Source organism: Lithobates pipiens, unplaced genomic scaffold (assembly GCF_037356315.1).
Source record: "Lithobates pipiens isolate NorthernLeopardFrog02 unplaced genomic scaffold, aLitPip1_a1.2 Scaffold_13, whole genome shotgun sequence".
NCBI lineage: Eukaryota > Metazoa > Chordata > Amphibia > Anura > Ranidae > Lithobates > Lithobates pipiens.
In genome coordinates, this window is record NW_027507718.1 from 248,839,220 (window position 1) to 248,863,207 (window position 23,988).

The 23,988-nt window shown below is 40.7% G+C and overlaps 1 protein-coding gene across 8 annotated transcripts in view; it reads right to left on the reverse strand.

Annotated features, from left to right (window-relative positions):
* FAM13A (family with sequence similarity 13 member A) overlaps window positions 1-23,988 on the reverse strand; it is a 290,352-nt gene that overhangs the window by 33,388 nt on the left and 232,976 nt on the right. For all 8 annotated transcript variants that reach the window (XM_077476499.1, XM_077476498.1, XM_077476500.1 and 5 more), the window contains one exon: window positions 20,120-20,267. In XM_077476499.1, coding sequence (XP_077332625.1) covers window positions 20,120-20,267 — 148 coding nt within the window. The remainder of the gene's footprint in view (window positions 1-20,119; window positions 20,268-23,988) is intronic.

Here is a 23,988-nt window from a genome sequence, read left to right on the forward strand (position 1 = left end):
CCATTTTAGGGTGGACCTCCGCTTTAAGTGTAAGAAATTTTCTGGATCACTTGTGAAGACTGCTTTCACACTGGAGCGGGCAGACGTTGATGGTAAAACGCAAGTTTTAGCGGCTCTTTACCATCATTTTAGCGGTGCTATTTGGCTGCTAGTGGGGCACATATAACCCAGCTAGCGGCCAAGGAAGAGGTTAAATGCGCCCATGAAGCACCGCTGCCAAATCGCATTGCATGCGCTTCGGCAGTGGTGCCCATTCATATCAATGGGCAGGAGTGGTGGAGGAGCAGTATACACCACTCCAAACGTGCTGCTTGCAGGACTTTTTTTTTTAAGATCCTGCCAGCGCATCTCCTCAGTGTGAAAGCACTCTGTCTTTCACACAGACTGCAGGGGAGCCATTTTGCAGGCACTTTACAGGCGCTATTTTTAGCCCAAAAGCGCCTGAAGAATGCCCCAGTGGGAAAGGTGTGTTAGATCAAGGGGGATTAAAAATAAATAAATAAAATAAAATCGGCCTAACATATCGGCCCAAAAAAATCGGCATCATATATCGGCTATCGGCCGCCATGATTTCTAAATATCGGCATCGGCCAGAGAAAAACCCATATCGGTCGACCTCTACCTCACACTGTAGTAAATAAATACCAAAACTAAGACAAAAACATGGACTTCTGGCTGTAGGCCTAATAATCAAAATAAATGGAAATTTGTACAAATTCTGAACAGTGGAACTATGAAGCAAAGTTGAAGTAAAGTCGAGCCTAGAACATCATTTGATACATCAAGATAAACAACTTCCGTGTCCTCAAAACTACTTGACTCAGATGCATGTGAAGTTTCCACCTTGACTAATCTGATTTGCGTGCTCCTGCTTAGAGTGGAAGGATTAAAACGAGAGCTTTGATCATGTGTGCTCTATCAAACAGGCAGTTAGTACCCAGCTATTTTTTTATAGGTATAAAAACTTTCAAAGTATTTTTTATTTTTATTTTAAATATGTGAATGTTCACCAAGTACTGAAACTATGAATTGTTTTTGAGTACGTATATTAAAACAAAAAAAAGGCAAAAAAGACAAATGTACACATGCGCATATTCAAAATATACACAGATACCATCATTGGAATATTTCTGATTAAAAAAAAAAAAAAAAAATCAAAATGCCTCCGAGTTTAAAAATTTATAATAATAATAATAATAAAAAAAAAAAAAAAAAAAGAAAAAAAAAAAACACAACTGATGATGATTTAAATCTAAAATAGCCCTAAAACAGTTAACATTTACCCATACACATCTGAGCATGTTGACGGAATTTATCATTGTTGAAAGCGTATCTATGGTATAAACTTAAAATTAAAAGTTTCTATATTAAAATATCACAATTATTTTTCGGCTGCTCCTATTTATCTGAACGATCCTGAAGTTTGTAAACTTGTTTGAAGATCCCACAAATGTACTTCCTTAAATCCTGTGATGTATTCACCATGCCCTGTGAGTAGGCACTGCTGTGTCACACATTTCACAGAGCCTGCCTTCTGAACTACAGAAGTGCTGAGGGGAGGAGTTTTAGGGGGCAGAGTAAGGACCAGAATCACAGTTTGCAAACAGCAAGGTACCATGGGATATGTAGTATGTTATAAACTCCAAGTAAACAGCAGAGATGAAGCTGTAAAGCATGCAGGGAATCCAGGAAGTTGTAAAAAGTGATGGTCAGCAGATCGCAATCACAATAAGAAAGGAGAATTTTCAAGCAAGAGTATATTGGATCGTCAAATATAACTGTTTGTTTGCCATTACAATGTTGGAGGTTATAAAATGAAAGTATGCTGTGATCACATATTTCCTTTACGTTGTACATAGTAGATGCTGCCTTTAGTTCTATTTACCTCTACATATGTGAATGAGGTACAGACAGGTGAAGATGGGATGCTGAATAAAAGACACGTTAAACTTACTAATTGGCTTGCTCTCGGTAAGAAACAACCACATTATCAGAACAAGTGAAATGTAATATTTTCTGGCATAAGGCAGCGGGTTTACTTCTCAGAAGTACACGATCATCTTTTTGTTCAGCTGCTGGGAGAAGAGGGAAAACCCTGTGCATTCGAGTATGGAGAATCATGCAATTAATTCTATGAGACTGGCTGGGCCAATCACTCAAGCGATGCAACATGTAAACTAGAACTTGAGCGACTCAGGGTGACTCATCCCGCTCGTGTCAGCTGTGATTTACATTACCTTTGCATATACCATTGGCTGCCTATATTGTTTAGAGAAAACCTCCATTTATGCACATCTGTCAACATTGCTCATCTTAAATCTACTAGGTTTGTGTAAATATAAAGTACTAAAATTTTGCTATGTCTATAGAACTGAAAAGGTCAATTTTTTGTTTGAATAATTAAAAAGCAGAACTTCACTCAGCAAATAGATTTTAGGTTATAACATTTGGCTTGCAGTTGCAGCAAGTCTCATTCACTTGAATGGGTCAAATTCAGAGGCAGTACTGCCCACCGAGCGTGACAGAGCTGCAGCAAGTGGGCAACCCCTATCTGGATGCAATCACAGCAGTCGGGGGGGGGGGGGTAAAACCAAGGCTCAATCACCTCTTTACCGCCTCCTGACCATAAGTTTCAACAAGGCCATACAGTACACTGCAATGGATGAAACAATAAAAAATATGAACATTGTACAGGTAGGATTAAGTCTTCAACTAGAATATATAATTCACTACAGAGACAAAACAATGCTGGCTTTGAAAAGGTACCAGTTGGGTATTCCACTAGAGATAAATTACCGTGTTAGCCTATTTGTATGTAAGAGAGGACAGTGAAATATCCCAAGCATACAGAGAATGAAGCTTAAATCAATACATGAAAACCCGGCATGCGTTATTAACAGCTTGGTGAAATGAATTTAACACACAAGGCAGCTGTTCATTGTGGGAGTCTGGTAGAATAAAGTGACAAAAGCACACCTACTGTCTGCACAATTATGTCATTCTAAAATCTCAACTATTAATGGAAATTCTACATTGCTACACTTTTCATCTACATTTATATGCATCACATTCTCACTGTATTAGTAAGACCCCTTTCACACTGGGGAGCTTTGCAGGTGCTACAGCACTAAAAATAGTGCCTGCAAAGCGCCCTGAAAGAGCCGCTGCTCCCACTCCAGTGTGAAAGCCCTCGGGCTTTCACACTGGAGCGATGCCCTGGCAGAACAGTAGAAAAAAGTCCTGCCCGTTGAAATGAATGGGGCAGCGTGGCTATACCACCGGCAAAGCGCTGCTGCAGCACTTTTTTAACCCTTTCTCGGCCGCTAGCGGGGGGGGGGGGGGGAATCCGCCCCACTAGTGGCTGAATACCACCAACGGTAAAGTGGCAGTAAAACAATGGTTAAGCGGCGCTAAAAATAGCACAATTTTACCGCCGGCACCTTCGCCGCCCCAGTGTGAAAGGGGCCTAAAGGTATTTTCTCAGTAAAAATCGGGTGTTCCCTCCTCTGCTACAGTAGCACCCCCTATACAGATGAGCCTCCTTATAAGTCATTTGAATTATTTGGGATATCCACACTAAACAGAATCTGCCCAATTGAGATGCAGGTAAGAAACACTGCACTGGATTCTGAAGATGCTACAGTACAAACTAACACATACCATCCAAATGTCAAAGCTAAGGTTCACCAAATATACAGTGGGAGACACAAAGTTGAAAAAAAGCAAGGACAAAAAGGTCAAGCTGGTCCTGGGCTACAAATACAATGACCAACAAACAGTTTTGGCCATACATCTCTTAGGAGTACACTTATCTTTGCTCTCCTGTGACAAAGAGTCAAGTGATAGTAGACTATTGCCTGCTATCAGCTGACATGTTAGAGCTGCCCCAAGCTCTGGAATGACCCCAACAACAGTGCTGGAATTTACCCAGCTGCCCAACAGCTGGCATTGCTTCAGCATGTAGCTGAGAGCGAGAGCAAGCTGTGCCTGCCCCCCTCCTGTGCAGCACTTCAGTGAGCGCTGAAGGAGCAGAGCAGGGAGCGATGATTGACAGTCACTGCTCTCCACTATGAGCAGACCGACAACTGAGCGATCAGCGGCCAATTCTCAGGCTTAGAACCAGTGTAGTCTGATACATGTGCAAATCTAAAATGATGGGAGGTGAACTTCAAGATAACAGGGAAGAGAACATGATGACCACATACATTTATCAAACCATTGTAAGCCAGTCAAAATGCCTGCTAAGCCGACTGTGTTATTATATAAGCAGCTGCCTGAATTTTATCTGGGGCTATAGCTTCCTGGCGTTCCATACCTCAAACATTCAAAGATTAGAGATCCAGAAATGAAGCAGTGGAAAAATGTGGTGCTTGTGAGTACTTACAGAAGCTCGGTTTGCAGTGCTTTATAAAATGACAGGTGTACTTTAAGACTGTAGATTCTGAACAGAAACAATATAGGTAATTTTCTCCGACAAGGTCAGGAGTGCAAGACAGAACTCTAGCCAAGAAGTCTGGCCAATGCCAGGAAAAAAATAATGATAATTTTGCTAAATTAAGATGCGTTGAAAGATCTTTTTTAATAAAGATTAACAAAAGATTATTCGTGTCACAAAAACACATCTGCAAGGTGGTTTTTAGAGGTCGACCGATATGGGTTTTTCTCTGGCCGATGCCGATATTTAGAAATCATGGCGGCCGATAGCCGATATATGATGCCGATTTTTTAGGGCCGATACGTTAGGCCGATTTTTATTTTATTTATTTATTTTTTTCCTTTTTTATTTATTATTATTTTTTTTTTAATCCCCCTTGATCTAACACACCTTTCCCACTGGGGCGTTTTTCAGGCACTTTTGGGCTAAAAATAGCGCCTGTAAAGTGCCTGCAAAATGGCTACCCTGCAGTCTGCGTGAAAGACAGAGTGCTTTCACACTGAGGCGATGTGCTGGCAGGATCTTAAAAAAAAAGTCCTGCAAGCAGCACGTTTGGAGTGGTGTATACCGCTCCTCCACCACTCCTGCCCATTGATATGAATGGGCACCACTGCCGAAGCGCATGCAATGCGATTTGGCAGCAGTGCTTCATGGGCGCATTTAACCTCTTCCTTGGCCGCTAGCTGGGTTATATGTGCCCCACTAGCAGCCAAATAGCACCGCTAAAATGATGGTAAAGAGCCGCTAAAACTTGCGTTTTACCATCAACGCTCCAGTGTGAAAGCAGCCTTCATAAGTGATACAGAAAATTTCTTACATTTAAACATTTATTAAACAAAACAAACCTCCAATCAGTTTACTTGCATGTATGATTTAGATTAAAAAAAAAAAAAAAACCTATGTATTAAATAAAAACAGGTAGTCAAAACTTTTGGACGAAAAAAAAAAAAAAATGGGCTAACTTTACTGTTTTTATTTTATTTTTAAATAGTGTATTTTTTTCCCAAAAAAATGCATTTGAAAGACCTCTGTGCAAATGCCGTGTGACATAAAATATTGCAACAACGGCTATTTTATTCCCTAGGATCTCTGCTAAAAATATATAATTTTTGGGGGGTCTAAGTGATTTTCTGGCAGAAAATACAGGATTTTTACTTGTAAGCAACAAGTGTCAGAAAAGATTTAGTCTTTAAATGGTTAAACTGAGAACTTCTACACACAGAGATGACTTCATTCATTGAAGTGTAAACATTGTATCATTTTGTTCTTTTCTTGGCAGCCTGCCCAGAGAGGAGGAAAGTGTTGCTATGACGACTCAGGCAACTCACACTGACTTCTATACAGAAGTCATTTCAAAGTCCCGCTGTAGTTCTAAATCGGCTTTTTATCAGCACAATCGGCTAATGCCGATTATTTAAAAAACGGCAAATATCGGCCGATATATCGGCCGGCCGATATATCGGTCGACCTCTAGTGGTTTTTGTTCAAATATAAAATTCTAAAGCACAGTCATATAGTTAAAAAGTAAAGCAAGCAAATGGCTCCACAGAAGTCATCTTATGGTGACAATTGGTACAAATCTTTCTGCCCATCTCCACACTGCAGCAGCCCCATGAACAGCCAAAAACTTTGGGTATGGTGCAAACACGCTCAACCACTCACCCATTTCCCAGTGTACTATTCATCTCCTAAGCATCATACTACCAGGCCCATGTGGGGAGAGTGGCAGAGACTCTGGTTAGACTCTGAAGCTGCCCCATACAACGCGATTTGAAAAACGATTTCTGTATAGAAGTCCATGCAAGCCGCTCCCAAGAAGTACAGGAACTTTTTTTATAAGAGCCCTTTCACAGTGAGGCAGTTTTCAGGCAATTTAGCGCTAGAAATAGTGCCTATAAACTGCCTCCCATGCCGCCCGAATGTGAAAGCCTGAGTGCTTTTACACGGGGCGGTGCACTTGCGGGATATTTGGGGAGGCTTGGGAATGCTGCATACAGCGCTCCCAAAATGCCCCTGCCCATTGAATTGAATGAGAATCGCTTCTGAAGCACCGAAAAGCGCAACAAGGGTATTTTTAACCCCTTCGGCTGCTATCGGAGGGTAAAAGCTCCCTGCTAGCGGCCAAAAAGTACAGCTTTACCAGCGCTGCTAAAACAAGCTGCATTTTAGCGCTAATGCACGGGCTGCACCAGTGTGAAAGGAGTCTAAGTCAGAGCGACGTGAGACGCACCTATTAGAACGGTTCTATTGCACAAAATGGAGCATGACTTGTAAGGCTGGCAAGTCGCCCCTGTGTGAACCGGCATTAAGTGTAAAGAAAATGCCAACTTTCAGAAAAGTCAGCGAAGCATAAGAGGTTTGGGAGGCTGCCCTGACACAGAAGGCAGGCAGATAGTAACCTTAAACATAAGATGTGCCTGAAGGAACTTCACATACCTATATGATTCCTTTACTTTTGGGTGTATATGACAGATGTTCTTAAAGAGGCGTTCCCCTAGTTGGTGTACTTCCCCTGTTAAACGCCTTTGCATGATTTAAACCTAAAAGGTAAGTCTATGATAAGGCTTACATATAGGTATGGTAAATATCTCCTAAAACGTAGGAGATATTTACTTTAGATTCGGCAGGTGACATCACCAACGCATGCACTCTGAACAGCATTACCTGTGCCATTCCTTCAGAGCCGTGCTGAAAACAGTGATTTGATATCATTGGTTTGGCCATTCATATCTCCAAAGCCTGCAAACCCAGAAGGAAGACCAGGTGAAGATGGAAGCACCTTCAGCGGTGACAGCACAATACATGCTAGCACATTAGGACTTAAACAGCCTGGTATCTACTGCTTTAAAAACGTGACTTTTTTTTTTTCAAATAACACCCATGAATAAAAATAAAGAATAGAAAAAATAAATAAAAAACACAACTCCCACACACAAGTTGAGTGTTGTCAGCTGCATTTTCAGTGACACTAGTAGAAGTAGAGATAAACACACATACCTAGGCGAATTTGCTTTCTAGGGATTTCTGTAAAGTAAATACAAAAAAATAAAATAAAAAAAAAACAACAGCAGCAGGAATATCTTAAATTTAGATGAAAATTTAGTCCTGATAGACCACTCTGACCCTTTTGCAAGTATAGCGATGTAAAACCTTAATGTCTATACTGTTTAAAGACCAGTAATGCACGGTCCCTGCACTGCACATGCTCAGTTGCTCTCTATTCTTGGTACTGTACCTAAAATCAGTTAAAGTGTTTGTAACCTTAAAAAAAAAAAAAAAAAAAAAAAAAAAAAAAAGGATCCTGTTCACTTAAAGCATTTTATACAGCACAATGCTTGTGCTGTGCAATTTGGCCCCCTGTATCACTTTGAAATACCCGGCTGAGCCCACTTGGTTCTGCTCACCCCTCTGTAAAATGACCACGGGTTATCATGGCTGCTGAGCTCTGACACCATGGTCAGTTTATGTGCCTCCGTCATCCGCTGTCTTGCCTTGCTTCCTCCCCTCCCCTCTGCTCCCCGTCTCTTTCCGCTGTTATCATAACTATATTATGATCATACCACCAAAATATGCAGATTTCGACCTCATTTCAGAGTGTCTCGACACTTACGCGACTGCTAGTCTTTCTCCTCTCCAGCGGGAGTTCAGCCCCTCCTGCAGTAGTTGTCAGCCTGGGAGGAGGAGAGCAGTGAGCAGTCATGTGAGCGCCAGAAGACTCTCTGAAAGACGGTACACTTAGTCCGACCATGGAAGGTGCGATTTTCTTTCCTGCAACCACATGCATCCCTCCCATGAAGTTATTGTGTTCTACCAGCCAAGGGGGGGGGGGGGGGGGGGAGGGGCTGGAAATGTGCACATCTTAACTGAAGAAAGTTACATTGTTTTTGAGACCAAGGAGAGGGAGAAGAGTTACTGACAGGGAAGCAACTGTTCTGGGCTTCAATAAAATGGTGGCCGCCAGGAAGTAGAAACAGGAGCAATGCTGGGAGGCAATTTAAAAACACACACCAATTTCAGTAGCATAATTAATGTGAAATTTATGTTTTTTTTGTTTGTCAATTAAATGTTCTCTAATGGTTATGGGTAAAGTTCTGCTTTAAAGTATCTGTTTGTGACCACATCACAGCCGTGTCATTTTCTGGCTATGCTAACAGTTATTAGCCAGTTTTTTTTTTTTTTTTAAATCACGGTTTGTTAAATGTCAAAATGTTTCTCCAGTGTATTTAGTTTCCAGTGGTAACTGAGCAATGGTGATTGTGGAAGAAATGGAAAACAAAGCTCACATCTCCCAAGCATAAAGAAATTACTGCAGTAAAACTTCTCGTAGGTAGTGCGTCTGTTGCCGCATGCAAAACCTGTCAGAAGATTTACACCAATGACATAAGGGTTGGCCAAAGTACACCAGAGGGCAGCATGCAATGCTGCGATTTAAAAAAAAAATAAAAATACACAACAAGGGACTCTGGGGACCAAAGCAGCTCTGGGATATTGGAATGTTCTCTTCTGGCTGGCTGTACCATTCTCCATTTTGTGATAAAGGAAGCCATCAGATGCTCTTTTTTTTGCACGAAAAACACTGAGCCCAGAACCACAGATGTCTAACAACCATCTGTTACCCTTTTGCATTAAGTATACACAGTGTTAAAGTCTAATTTAAATATGCATCGATTGAATCAGTTTATCAACTGAAGATTGAAGAAAATGTCAAAGCAGAATGCGTACGGTGTATAAATTAACTGCAAATAAAACACAAGAAAACAAAGTCACCATTCACTCTCATTCTCCCCTGTACAATATGACGCTGTATTGTTTTAGGTTACAAAAAGTGGTCAAATTGTTTATTTTCTAGTGTTTTTGATGGGCACTCAACTTGGCTGTTTTGGCAGCCAACCAACTGAGCCCAAAGCTCACTCACTCTACCTGGCAATACCTTAGCTAACCTGACTTCCCTAAACCCAGGACTACTGCAGAGGGATTCAGCATTGTGAGTGGGAGGCGATCAATATATTCACCAATCTCCTCTAAACGGAATAAATTAAGCATTCCATACTGAGATCATAGATATCAGAATCCCAGCAGTGTTGCATTTAAATTAACCCCCCCCCCCCAAAAAAAAACACAACAAAAAATAAAAAAAAATAAAAAACACACAACAAAAAATAAAAAAATAAAAATCTCAAGTACATCTCTAGATTACATTTACAGTCTTCATGTATTCTTCTATACTTGCAGAATGTTTAAACTGTTGATGTGCCAGAAATCGAATGTGCTCCTGCATTCTTCGACATAAAGTGTATGTCAGCCTTTTCTACTTTATTTCTAATACTTTACAAAGAACAAAGACCTCTCCTTATCTTCATAACCCCTCTTTACGAACAGGCAGGGATCATAGGAAATTATCAGCTCACAAGATTTCTGGCAGAACCAAACAGGTACAATGGGGAAAATATTTATTTAAACTCCCCTGCAGATTTTTTTAAGTTTGCCCCTTACAAAGAAATGAAGGGTCTAGCATTTATATCATATGTGCATTTTAACCACTTCAATACCGGGCCTATTCTGCCACTTCTCTCCTACATGTAAAAATCATCTTTTTTTTGCTAGGAAATTACTCAGAACCCCCAAACATTATATATGTTTTTTTTAGCAGACACCCTAGGGAATAAAATGGTGGTCATTGCATTTTTTTTTATCTTGCACTGTATTTGCGCAATAATTTTTCAAACACCTTTTTTTGGGGAAAAAAACGGTTTCATAAATCAAAAAACAACAAAACACTAAACTTAGCCCATTTTTTTGTATAACGTGAAAGATGATGTTACGCCGAGTAAATAGATAACCAACATGTGATGCTTTAAAATTGCGACCACTCATGGACATAGACGGCACTTTGAAAATTTTTACAGGTTACCAGTTTAGAGTTACAGAGGAGGTCTAGTGCTAGAATTGTTTCACACGCTCTAACGCACATGTGTGGTCTGAACGGCGGTAAATATGTGGGCGGGACTTACATGTGCGTTCGCTTCTGAACACGAGCTACCGGGGACAGGGGCATTTTAATATATTATATATATATATATATATATATATATATATATATATATATATATATATATATATATATATATATATATTTTACTTACATTTTTTTATTTTTGCACTTTTTTACATTTTTTTTGATGACTTTTATTCCTATTACAAGGAATGTAAACATCCCTTATAATAGGAATGGAGTGCGACAGGTCCTCTTTATGGAGAGATACGGGGTCAATAAGACCCCACATCTCTCCTCCAGGCCGGAAAGCATTAGATCGGGGGAAAATAATTCACGATCTCATGCTGACAGCCGCGATCGTGACGGTTATAGAAATAACTGGTGACCATCTGGTCACCAGAAATCTCTATGCTCATCATCTGGTGGCGGGCGATTCTGTCTCCGGACCCCCGATGGCATGGGAGAGCTCGGAGAAGTACCGGATGGCGGTGGGAGGGGGTCGTCCCCTCCCGTCGCCTATAAGAACAATCAAGCAGCGGAACTGCCGCTATGATCGTTCTTCTCATGCACAGAATCGCCGGCCGGAAAAAATGATAGCTGAATGATGCCTGTAGCTGCAGGCATCATTCAGATATTCCCACTCAATGTCAAGGGCGTCATATGATGCCCTTAGTATTGAAGTGGTTAAATAAGTATTTGATCCCCTACCAATAATTCTGGCTCCCACAGACAGGCTACAGTATGTGCTCATGTGGTACACAGATTAGTCCTGTCAATTTGAGATGACTACTCGTTAGGTGTATTAAAAAGACACCTGTTCACAGAATCTCTCTTCCATTCAAACCTCACCATCATGGGCAAGACCAAAGAGCTGCCAAAGGACATCAGAGACAAGATTGTAGACCTGTAGAAGTCTGGAAAGAGCTACAAGACCATCAGCAAGAAGCTTGGTGAGAAGTAGACAACTGTTGGAGCGATCATTTGCAAATGGAAGAAATACAAAATAACTATCAATCGCCCTCGATCTCCATGTAAGCTTTCGCCTCATGGGATAAGGATGATCATGAGAAAAGTTAAAGCACGGCGGTGGAAACATCATGCTTTGGGGCGGTTTCTCTGCTAAAGGTACAGACCGACTTTGCCGAATTGAGGGGCCAATGGCCGGGGCCATGTAGTGGGAAATCTTAAATGAGAACCTTCTTCCCTCACCCAGAAAACTGAAGATGGGTCGTGGATGGGTTTTCCAGCATGACAATGACCCAAAACATACAGCCAAGGCAACAATAGAATGGCTCAAAAAAAAAAAAAGCACAGAAAGGTCAAGGAGTGGCCTAGCCAGTCCCCAGACCTTAATCCTATCGAAAATGTATGGAGGGAGATGAAACTTCAAGTTGCCAAGCGACAGCCAAGAAACCTTAAGGATTTAGAGAAGCTCAGTAAAGAGTGGACCAAAATACGCTCCTGAGCATGTGTGCAAACCTGGTAACCAACTACAAGAAACGCCTTACCTCTGCAGTTGACAAGGGATTCTCCACCAAATACTAAGTCATGTTTTGCTTGGGATCAAATACTTACTCACTGAACAGCAACTCAATTTATAACATTTGTATTGTGTTTTTTGGATTTTTGATTGATATTCTGTCTCTATCATTTAAAATACACCTATGATAGAAATTATAGACCATTTACTTCAAGTGTGTAAACTTACAAAATCTGCAGGGGATCAAATAATTATTTTCACTATTTTTTGCACTTTAAAGAGGAAGTAAACCCTGATGAGTTTACTTCCTCTTTCATTCCCTGCAAAGGCAAAGCATAATGGACTACTATGCATCGCATAGTAGCCCATTATGTGTCACTTACCTGACACAGGAGCCAGCGATGTCACCGCTGTCCCCTGTAATCTGGCGCATCCATCTTTTCGGTGGGGTCTCGCAGCTCCGCCGCTGTCATTCGGCGAAGCCGCGATAACGTCACTCCCGCACATGCGCACGGGAGCCGACACGCACGGCAGCTCCGTTGTTGGAAATGGCGCGCTCAGTGCGCCTGCGCGCCGCTGTCTACGGCACATGCGCCGTAGACAGCGGTGCCTGTCTTGGGGCAAATATCTCCTAAACCGTATAGGTTTAGGAGATATTTATTGGACCTACAGGTAAGCCTTAATCTAGGCTTACCTGTAGGTCAAAGTGGTTTGTAAGGGTTTACAACCACTTTAACAAAACACTTTCAATTGTATATTCAGAAATCAATTACAAAAGCACACAGTAGGGGTTTACAACACAGGTACGGTTTAAAGAAAAAAAAAAAAAAAAAAAAAAACAGAAAAAGCCTGTCAATTTGTAGTGCTTGAGGGATCCAGTGTGAATAAGCATATTTACAGATAAGAAAAAAATAAGACTGCTGTAAAGAGTTCACTTTTCATTTAACTTGGAACCCGGCTGCTTCAAGGAACAGCCCCACATTTCTGTTCTGCAGGTTTTAGAAAATCAGCTTCTAATGAGCAAAGCTGAGCTTCCCAAAAAGAAGATTAACAAATCACATTCCACACATTTACTCCATTGAAATGCCATAACTCAGAAAAGAGCTAAAAACAGACAAACAGTAAACTAATAGCTAGACCAGCCACAAACACAGCTAAAAAGATCATGGAGTTGATTTACTAAAACTGGAGAGTGGAAAATCTGGTGCAAACTGAAGTTAGAAGTGGATACAGTGGATGAATGCACAGCATTTCTAGGTATGAATAATCCATACATAAAATTTGGGCACTGTATAAAATCGACATAAAAAACAGAATGTAATGATTTACAAATCTCATAAACCCAAATTTTATTCACAATAGAAAAAAAAAAAAATGTTTAAACTGAGAAAATTACCATTTTAAGAAAAGAAAATAAGGTAGTACTGAAATTGATTACAGCAACATGTCTCAAAAAAGTTGGGATCGGGCAAACAGCTGGCAAAGTAAGTGGTACTAGCAAGGAAGAACTGGAAGAACATTTCACAACTAATTGGGTTAATTGGCAACAGATCAGTAATATGATTGGGTATACAAAGAGTATCTTAGAGAGTCAGAGTGACCTGGAAGCAAAGATTGGAAGGAAGTTCACCAATCTGTGAAAAGCAGTGTAAAAAAAAAAAATGTTTAACACTTTTCAGAATTATGTTCCTCAATGCAAAATTGCAAAAAAACTTTAAATCATCATCTACAGTACATATCCTCAAAAGACTCACATATTCTTATAAAACCCTAGATCTCTCAATAAAAACATTACCTGTTTTGAGGATATTATGTACTGTAGATTCCAATACATGGGATGTTGCTCATCCCTTGTGATAGCAATAACGTTTTAAATAAAATATAAAAATGAAAGTGCCTCTGTCCCCAATGCTCATGCGTAAATACGAACACACATGTAAAATGGTGACCACACCGCACGTGAGGTATTGCCGCAAAGGTCGAAGCGAGAGCAAAGCTATCACAAGACCTCCTGTGTAACTCTAAAACCGCTGTAAAGACTTTTAAAGCATCACCTTCGGAGATTTTTAGTTACAGACGTTTGTCGCTATTCCATGGGCATGCATACATTTTAAAGCACGGCGTTAGGCATCAATTTACATGGTGTAAAAATCTTTACAATTTTACCCAAAAAATTGGCGTTATATTGTGTTAGTGTGTACTAAAATGCATTACTTTTTTTTCTCCTGAAAATGTACATTTTAAAAATGGCTGTGCACATATTGTGCAAAATAAAAAAAATTGCAACAACCACCATTTTAAATTGCCAGGGTCTCGGCTTTCAAAAATATATAGTGTTTGAGGGTTCTAAGTAATTTTATAGCAAAAAAAAAGCAGATTTTTACATGTATGCGAGAAGTGTCAGAACTGGCCTGAGGGTCAAGTAGTTAAAAGAAGAGGGAATACTAAACATGTTGTCCCAAATTTTTTGGAATTGGGGGTTGTACTTTGCCAGCTTTTTGTTGCCCTAGCCCAACTTTTTTGAGATGTGTTGCCACTATCAATTTCAATATATGCCCCCCCCCCCCCTTTAATTTTTTTTTGTTAAAATGGTACATTTTCTCAAATTTATGCATTTGATAGGTTTTCGGTTTCAATATTGTGAATAAAATGTGGGTTTTGGAGATTTACAAGTCATTGCATTCTGTTTTTTATGCAGACATTATACAGCATCCCAATTCTTTTGGTATGTGTAGATATAGTTTCTCTATAAATAAAAAAAAAAAAAAAAAAAATAAATAAATTTATATACATATACACACACACACACACACACACACACACATATATACACACACTAGAAAGAGGGGGCAGGACCTCTATGTCCCATCATGTACTTCAAAAGAAAAAAGGTAAGCCTTATAAAAAATTCAATTTTTTTTAATCGTACATCGTGGGACACAGAGCCATAGTAATTACTATGTGGGATGTCCCAGAGAAATGCCAACTGAGGGGAGGGAGACAACAAAAAGTAGGGCACCACGAGATCAGAGGATTTATACTGCTGCCTGCAGTACACTGCGCCCAAAGGTGACACCCTCATGTCTTTTTAGATCCACCTGATAGAAACTGGTAAATGTATGGATTGAAGACCAAGTTGCGGCCTTGCAGATTCGAGCCATGGAGGCTTGGTAATGCATTGCCCATGAAGCACTAACAGCCCTAGAGCGCTTTTATTTGAAAGGGTAGAAACTACCACTTTAAACCATAAGCTTGAATGATTACTTGTCATATCCATTTAGAAATAGTAGATTTCAATGCTGCCTGTCCTTTTTGAGGACCTTCAGGCAACACAAACAAAACATCCATTTTCCGAATCTGAGCAGTCGCCTTCAAGTAGATTTTGACTGCTCTCACTACGTCCTCTTGATGTGGTGATTTTTCTTCCATAGAACAGGGTTCTGTAAAAAATTAAGGTAAAACAATATCCTGGTTTAAATAAAAAACGGATACTACCTTTGGTAAAAAGTTAGGATGAGGATGCAATACTACCTTATCCTTGTGAACAATAATAATATGGCCCTTTACAAGAAAGAGCATCCAATTCCGATACCCTTCTTGTAGCATATATGGTTACCAGAAAAATTAGATTCCTTGTCAAAAAGGACCAAGGGAATATGTTGTATCGGCTGTTTTGTAATGCAGACCTAACCAGAGATTAAGCCATGTTACCCACTAAATAAAGTTACGAACCAAAGAATCTGAAGCAAGTGGTCGTTGAAAGAATACCGATAAGGTCAAGACCTGTCCTTAGAAAGCACTCAAGGCCAGCTTTATATCTCACCCCATCTGCAGAAAGTCAAGGATTCTACCTTAGACCTATTTCTTGGGGTGCAACCCCTGGTTTCACACCAGGAGACACGCTTCCCAGACTCCATAATTATGGAGGCCAGCTCCCTTGCATTAACCAAGGTAGAAACCACTGAACCTGACAGCCCACACTAGTGTAGGTCTCAATAGTCAAACTGTTAAATTTAGTGCTTGTAAAGTAGGCTGGAATACCGGACTGTGCAAGAGATGGTCTGGCTGTGGCGGTAGGGTCCATGGGTCCCCTACTGCCATCTTTACAAATCTCTGCATACCAAGATTTCCTGGGGGCCATAAGAATCATCGACTTCCCTTCCTGCTTGACCCTGCGAAGAAGTTGTGGATGCAGGCAGAATAGGAGGGAATGCATAAATCAGTAAGAACAGATTCCATGGGAATAGCAAGGCATCTGTTGCGCATGCCAGCGGATCCTTTGTTCTTGACAAAGTTGTCGATTTCTTTGTTGAACCTGGATGCAAACAGATCTATGTCTGGGATCCCCCATCTTTGACATATTGACAGGAAGATATCAGGATGAAGGAAACATTCTCCCAAGCACAACTGCTGGCGACAATAGTCCGCCTGCCAATTTTTTAATCCTAGAATGAAGACTGCCGATAGGCAAAGTACATTATTTTCTGCCCAAGATAGGACATGATTCACCTTTCTTTGGGCCGCACAACTTCTTGTGCCCCCTTAGTGATTAATGTAGGCCATTGCTGTGGCATTGTCGGATTGAATCCTGGCAGGACAATTCCGTAAACTGAACCTTCAGGCCCTCAGGACCAAGTCCCTTGCCTGAATTTCTAGAATGTTAATGGGCAATACCCTTTCTGATCTGGGCCACTTCTCTTGGACAGTTGCCTCTTCCAGGACTGCTCTCCAACCAAAAAAAAAGAAAAAAAAAAAAAAAGAAGGTTGGCTTATGTTGTTACCATTTCCCAGGTAACTGAAGGATTTTCCTCTTTGCAGATTTTTGGTTATCAACCATAAACTGAGGCTCCGGCGCAACCAGCCTACAGCACCTGATATTGACAGGCGGTCTCCCATCCAGGCACTTTATGGCCTAAAATACCAATGTACTGGATCTCAGGGTCCAGCTCTCTAAAAAGAGAAGCATTTACAAGCAAAGACCTCGTCTCTTCGAACGCAAGGCCCGGGTACCATTCAATTTGGCCCAAAAAGACACTTTGAATGGATCCGGCTGCATAGCTAGCCCCAGCAAGGATTGAACCAGTGGAGCTCAGCACATCTTCACTCGTGCACATCTTCACGTCGGCAGAATGGCATGGCTGGGCAAATGGGCATACAGGTACGTCCCTTTGAATTTAACGCCGTGTGGACATGCGTGCACGTGATCCTATCGGGAGACTCGATGTCCGCAGGGATAGCCGCGATCGCCTCACGGAGCTGGAGACCTGGGAGATGCTAATGTAAACAAGAATCTCCCCGTTTTACCTAGTGACACTGTCACCGATAGCTCCCAGTGATCGGGAGCTATGATCAGTGATGTGTCACACACAGCCCCTCCACCTAACAGTTAGAATCACTCCCCAGGAAACACTTAACCCCTTCCTAACCAGCTAGTGGTTAACCCCTTCACTGCCAGTGTAATTTTTACAGTAATCAGTACAATTTTATAGCACTGATCGGCGTAAAAATGACAACGGTCCCAAAAATGTGTCAAAATTGTCCGACGTGTCCGCCATAATGTCACAGCCCCAATGAAAATAAAAAAAAAAAAAAAAAAAATTGGCAGATCGTCGCAGTTACTAGTAAAAAAAAATTAAAAATGTAATAAATTTATAATCAAAATTGTCGCTCCATTTTTGTTTATAGTGCAAAAAATAAAAACCGCAGAGGTGATAAAATACCACCAGAAGAAATCTATTTGTGGGTATAAAAGGAAGCACATTTTGTCTGGGAGCCAAGTCGTGCAATTGCCAGTTAAAGCGATGCAGTGCCGAGATATAGAGATATAGAGATAGATAGATAGATAGATAGATAGATAGATAGATAGATAGATAGATAGATAGATAGATAGATAGATAGATAGATAGATAGATAGATAGATAGATAGATCTATCTATCTATCTTAGCCTTGAACTAACTCCTGCCGACTCATTATACAGAGGACAATCCAAATATCGCCTCATTTTTATTATGAGCCACACACTGCAGTTCATGGTATAAACAGATTATTGAAGATTTTGTTTCATAATAAAGATATGTGTTGCAACAAATATATATTATATATACAAACACAGGATGCAATACTTTAAAAAAAATATTACTAAACCTAAAAATGTTTTTAACCTTAATGCATTGCTTGCATTAAGGTAAAAAACGTTTTCGATGTCCCTATGCCCCTCTTCCCTGTGTGAAGGGGAAGAGAGGGGAGAAGAGATCACCACTGTGCAGGGTTGCATCTTTTCTCCCCTTACTTCCTCTTTACACTGCATTTGAGCGAGCAGCAGCCATTGGCTCTTGCTGCTGTCAGAGGAAGTGGGGTGTGGGCCTAAGTCCCGCTATACAAATCTATGGAGCTGCGCTCACACACAGCTCAGGAGCTCAGAGACTACCTCTCCCCATAGACAGCAGAGGACCACCCAAGATCGCCGCCAGGGACCCTAGAAGAGGCGGATCGGGGCCACTCCGTGCAATACTATTATACTTATACTAAGTATAACAGGTTTGTCATTTTAATAATAAAAAAATTAGTTTTGTAACTCTAAGTCCTTAGACGACATTGCAGAGGTGTATACAATCCATAATTTGCACTTAAATTCCAAAGTTATAGCGATACAGATTTGTGCAGCATAGGGTGTGTGGGAGGAGTTTAGTGACAATGTGCTTGCTCATGATGAACAGGCAGGGTATAATATTCCTAATGGTATGTTATTGTGGCTCTCATCTTTACATTTTCAGATTTCATCTAGCAGCACTAGGCTCATCGGTTCAAATCCCAACCACGACACTACCTGCCTGGCGTTTGTATGTTCTGCCTGTGCCTGTGTGGGTTTCCTCTCACACTCCAAAGACATGCTGGTAGGTTAAAGAGGAAGGCCGTTTAAAAAAAAAAATAATAATAATAATTAAAAGTCAGCAGCTGCAAACACTGCAGCTGCTGACTTAATAAGCAGACTTACCTGTCCAGGGCGCCCGCGATGTCGGCCGCCCCGTACCTCGGCTCCGTCATTCCTTCTAAGGGAAACAGGCAGTGGAACCTTGCGGCTTCACTGCCCGTTTCCTACTGCGCATGCGCGAGTCACACAGCGCTTTGTGAATGGGACGCGCTGTGTTCTGGGACACACAGTTCCCAGAACACAGCGCGACCCATTACCCAGAAGACAACGTGACGAGGAGAGAATAAAGAAGTTCTCCGCGGAGGAGGAAGAGGCAGATTAGGATGATGTGCCTAGCAACAGGCATTTCTGGTAAGTAAAAAAAAAAAAAAAAAAAAGAGAGATGTTTTCATTTATTTTTTTTTTGATTTTTTTGTAATTTTTAATATATATTTTTTTTCAGGGTGGCCCTCCACTTTAACTGGCTCCTGTCTAAAGTGACCCTAGTATGTGTATGTATGAATGGGAGTTAGGGACCTTAGACTTTATGCTCCTCGAGGACAGAGACTGATGTAGATATACAGTTTCTCTATTTATCTATATAGCTCTGTCTCTCTCTACATCTAGATCTATATCTATGTAGCTCTATCTATCTATATGTATAGTGCTACATAAATTGACAGCGCTTTATAAGTGTCTGTAATAAATAAATTTTATGAAAATCATTAAAAAAAAATAAAAAGGATAAAAAACAAAAAAATTAAAACGATATGCAAATCTGCACATTAGAAAGGTTTTTAAAATTTGTCAAATAGTCATCAACTATCATAACTAAAAACAAAAAAGTGCATTTTCTTTATAGGGCCTTGAAAATACTCCCCATTTCACTTTAAATACCAAAAAGGACAAAAAATAAATAAATAAATAAAAAAACAAAAAAAAAAAAAAAACAGCCAAAACAAACAGGAGTAATAAAAACAGAAAACCAAATCTAAGTTGAAAGCAAACACTATATACCCATCTGTTTTATGAAAATACAGTATATACCCTTATTTGTAACACACACGCCCCCTTAATACAAACCGTAAAGGAAAGGAAATGCATCTTAACATATTATTTCATTACATAAAAGTTTCTGTTCCTCAGGTTCATATACAAAACACTAGCATGAAATTAAAGTTAAAATTGATAGAAGAACATGATGCTTGAGAGTCTATAGGATTTAAATAGCATTCTTGGAAAATGAACAGGGCTTCATATAGCCAGAGATATGTACATCAAAAACAAATATTCCTTACCTTCCCAACTGTTGTCATCACAAAGAGAGGTGAGGTCCAGACGAGGTACCTCTGGGACAAAGCCCTCCTGACCAACGTCAACATCAAGGCTTCTTTGTGGTCTTAGTTCGGCATTATTTTGCTGCTCCTGAATCTTCATTTTTACAGCCTGGAAAAAAAAAATCCCCCAGGAAGTTTCTTAAAAAAAATGAGAAGCCACAATGATGATTGCACAGTAGCAGATTTCTCACAATGCAGAGGGCTGGTGAAAACCCACAGCTCAAGCTACATGTGCATGCACCCCAGTGATGCCATGCTCCATGACCCTCGCATGCTAATTGGTCAAATGATCCGCCTGAAGTATACAACGCCCCTCTGTGTGCCTTGAACTTTCCCTCGCTCAGCCTCCTTCCTTAGATTGTGCCTATTCTGCTGCATCAGTGTTACATGCACGGTCTCTCAGATCAGTCTTTGAGGAATTACCACTCCCTTTTGTTGACAGCAGCAAGACCAAAAAAAAAAAAAAAAGCCAAGCAGAATAATGTTCTCACTGTTGCTAAGGCTCATGCAGCAACACACTCTTTGCTGGACTCCCTCAGGCTCGAAGACTGAAGAAAGTGCAAGGAAGGGATACAGAATTCTGCTCTGTAGGCTTAAATAATCGATGTATGCCAACCTAATCATGTTGTGCTCCTGATCATGTCCCTATTTCTGTGGATATTTTTTCAGCTGGGCTTATGAGGAGGAGGGCACGCTCTTTGCTATTTATAGTGGAGCTGCGAGTATTGAGGCAAGTACTGAGCTTATACAGCCAGCGGGAGTTTGGCAACTCAGCTGGAAACAATACAAGTGTTGGGCAAAAGCCAAAACGCACACAAAGATAGTACACTACATAGCACTGGAGAGAGGACTGTCTGATCACTTGGAAAACTCCATAATGCTTCAGTGTCATTTCTCAAGGATATACTGTATTTTAACCCTTCCCATAACCAAAATCCTAAAATGTAATAATCCAATTATAGGATGCAAGAAAAAAGTACTACGAGCTAGCACTCATGCTAACACTTCTCTAAAGAAGCTATGAATTAAAAAAATACATGACGACATGTTAATAACTACTGTAAGAATCCAGTGATAAGAATTCTTAATTTACAGGTTTAGTCATTTTAAATTTGTAGCCAAGGGGTTTGACCCCTTGGCTGCATGACTTGAAAAACTGAATATACCATAAAATAAAAATAGTAAAAGACGACTCCCTGCACAGGCGTTAAAGTAACAATACTGTATTACCTATGCTGCACCCCAAAGGTCCCCCCTGCCACATTAAAGTGGCTCTAAAAGGCTGAAGTTTTTTTTTTTGTTTTTGTTTTACCTTTATGCATTCTATGCATGAAGGTGAAAAACCTCCTGGGTACAGCGCCCCCCACATACTTACCTAAAGCCCCATCTCAATCCAGCAATGTGCATGAGAGCAGCAGCTCTCCTAGGTCTCTCTCTCTCCTCATTGGCTTATACAGCAGCAGGAGCCAATGGCTTCTGCTGCTGTCAATCACAGCCAGTGAGTTAATGATGAGAAAGCAGGGGGTGGGGCCGAGACAAGCTTTGTCTGTGTGAATGAGCAACGTCCATTCACAGGAGCGCAGCCAGGGAGCGAGACTGCTTGAGTGCCCCCATAGGAAGAGGCTTGCTATTGGGGGCTCTCGGTAGGGTGGAGGAGCCAGGAGCGCCCGTGGGGGACAAAAGAGAAGAGGACCAGGGCTGCTCTATGCACAACCAGGATCAGGGCTGCTCTATGCGGAAATCCTTACAAGTTACCAAAAACCCTTTGGCTGATTTCTCATTACCAATGCCTTGGCATTTGGTCATGTGATCAACGCTGGATTGAAATTGGAGTAACTGTTTAAGAACAGGTTATCTTTACCTCTTTGGTTGTAAAGTGTAATAGAAAAAAAACCCCAAATTAAATGTTGCTAAACAAATTCCAGTTAGCAAAACGTTAGAGTTATTATAGACCCGATTAAAGGGTAAGTTCACCTCAAAATCTGTAAGGTGAACTTACACAGGACTCCCTCCCCCGCTGATGAGACCCTGTATAGCCACCTCACTGGTCCAGGGCTTAGAAATCCCATTGGCTTAATTTGCAAAACGCACCACGTCAGGCAGTACATTTAGGGGCATTATAATTGGTTGGCACCGTCACATGTGATGATTTATCCAACATATGATTGGAAAACATAACCACAAGATTATAAAATGATCATGCTACATGTATATAAGTCTACAGTAGATGGTGGGGATATTTGCTGTATGTAGAATAACCCAAGAAGAATGCCAAGTGGGGGCTCAGGCTAAAACATTTGGGCTAGTTAGGTGTTGGGGGATCCAAAAGAGGTGGAGGTGGAGGTGGAGGGATCCAAAAGGAGGTTCATAAAAAATATTTAAAACATAAGACAGAACAGCAAAGGAAGTCTGCTTTTTCAGCCCTATCGTATGGCTTAAAATCTCCTACTGACCCTGCTGTAATGGCACATTGAGGGGGTGGGATTTACTAAAACTGGAGAGTGCAAAAATCTGGTGCAGCTCTGCATAGAAACCAATTAGCTTCTAGGTGGTTGTTTTTTTGTTAGAGTTTAATTGCAACAAGCAGAAGTTAGATGCTTATTGGCTACTATACACACCTGCACCAGATGTTGCAGTTTTAGTAAATCAACCCCACTGACTTCTGTAAACAAAATGGCTTCCTTTAGTACAGCTCAATATGTGACAAGAAGTGACACTAGATCAATATGCAATATTTCAGATTTACTTAAAGGAGAAGTTCACCTTTTGACCAGGTTACACCCATATTTAGGACGTAACATTTTCAGCACTGGATACCATTGCAACTGAAAAAAGTTGCAAAAGTTTCAAAAAACAAATTGACCAAATATTTAAAACGCTTTTTAGAATACAAGAAACCATTCAGAAATGTATCCAGTGAGATGTAGAGAGTCATTTTTATGTCCTCTCGATTTCTTGCTGCGTATGAACTCATAAGCTACTATAGCTACTAAACAAAGGTAGTTTTAGGAGGTCAAAAAATATTAAATGCCTGTTTCTCGAATATGATTTATGTACCAATATACAAGTCTCTGTAAAATCTTACTTGCAACAGTATTTATTCCTGTAAGCCCCACAACTATTTTGAAGAAATGCATACAATCCACTCCACTCTACAGTTTTAGTAGGAAAAAAAAAAAAAAACACATAATTCCAGCTAATCCTTTAAAAAATGTGAGCAAATTGACTCAGTCCTCAAAAGTTTGGCAGACTTACGGTAAAGTAGACCGATTCTGGGCGGGAATTTTAACATTAGTCCCGACCCCTCTATTGCTACTTCCACGAATCGTTCCACACATTTGTATGCCTTTTTACAGCACTTTTGCAAGTCCCTTCAAAGTCATGCTCTGGTCGACTGCTGGGGGACCTTGCATGCACCAGATTACCATACTTGGATCACGCCTGGTGACGCTCTCGCTCACACTGCTCCAAGCGGTGGGCAAATCTTGATCGTGGAGGCTGAATGAAAACCTTTTAAACGACCTGAGGGTAGTCACGGCTGTGATGGAGACATTATCCCATTATTTCACAGAGAAGACCAATAGCATGGTCAGAGATGGTATTCTGTGGGAGAGCCACAAAGCAGTAGTACGGGGTTCCCTCATCTCTTTGGGCTCTAAAAAAGGAGGCAGGCAGATTTTCAACAGGTTTTTCAGCCTTTGCAGCAGGCTGAGCTAGGTCAAACAGGGAGCAAAACCCTGAAGCGCTCAGCCGTTTGATCGAATTATGTATCCGTTAACTACTAGACCATCGTATCCGCCGGCGGCTCCACATCATCGCTCATAAATACT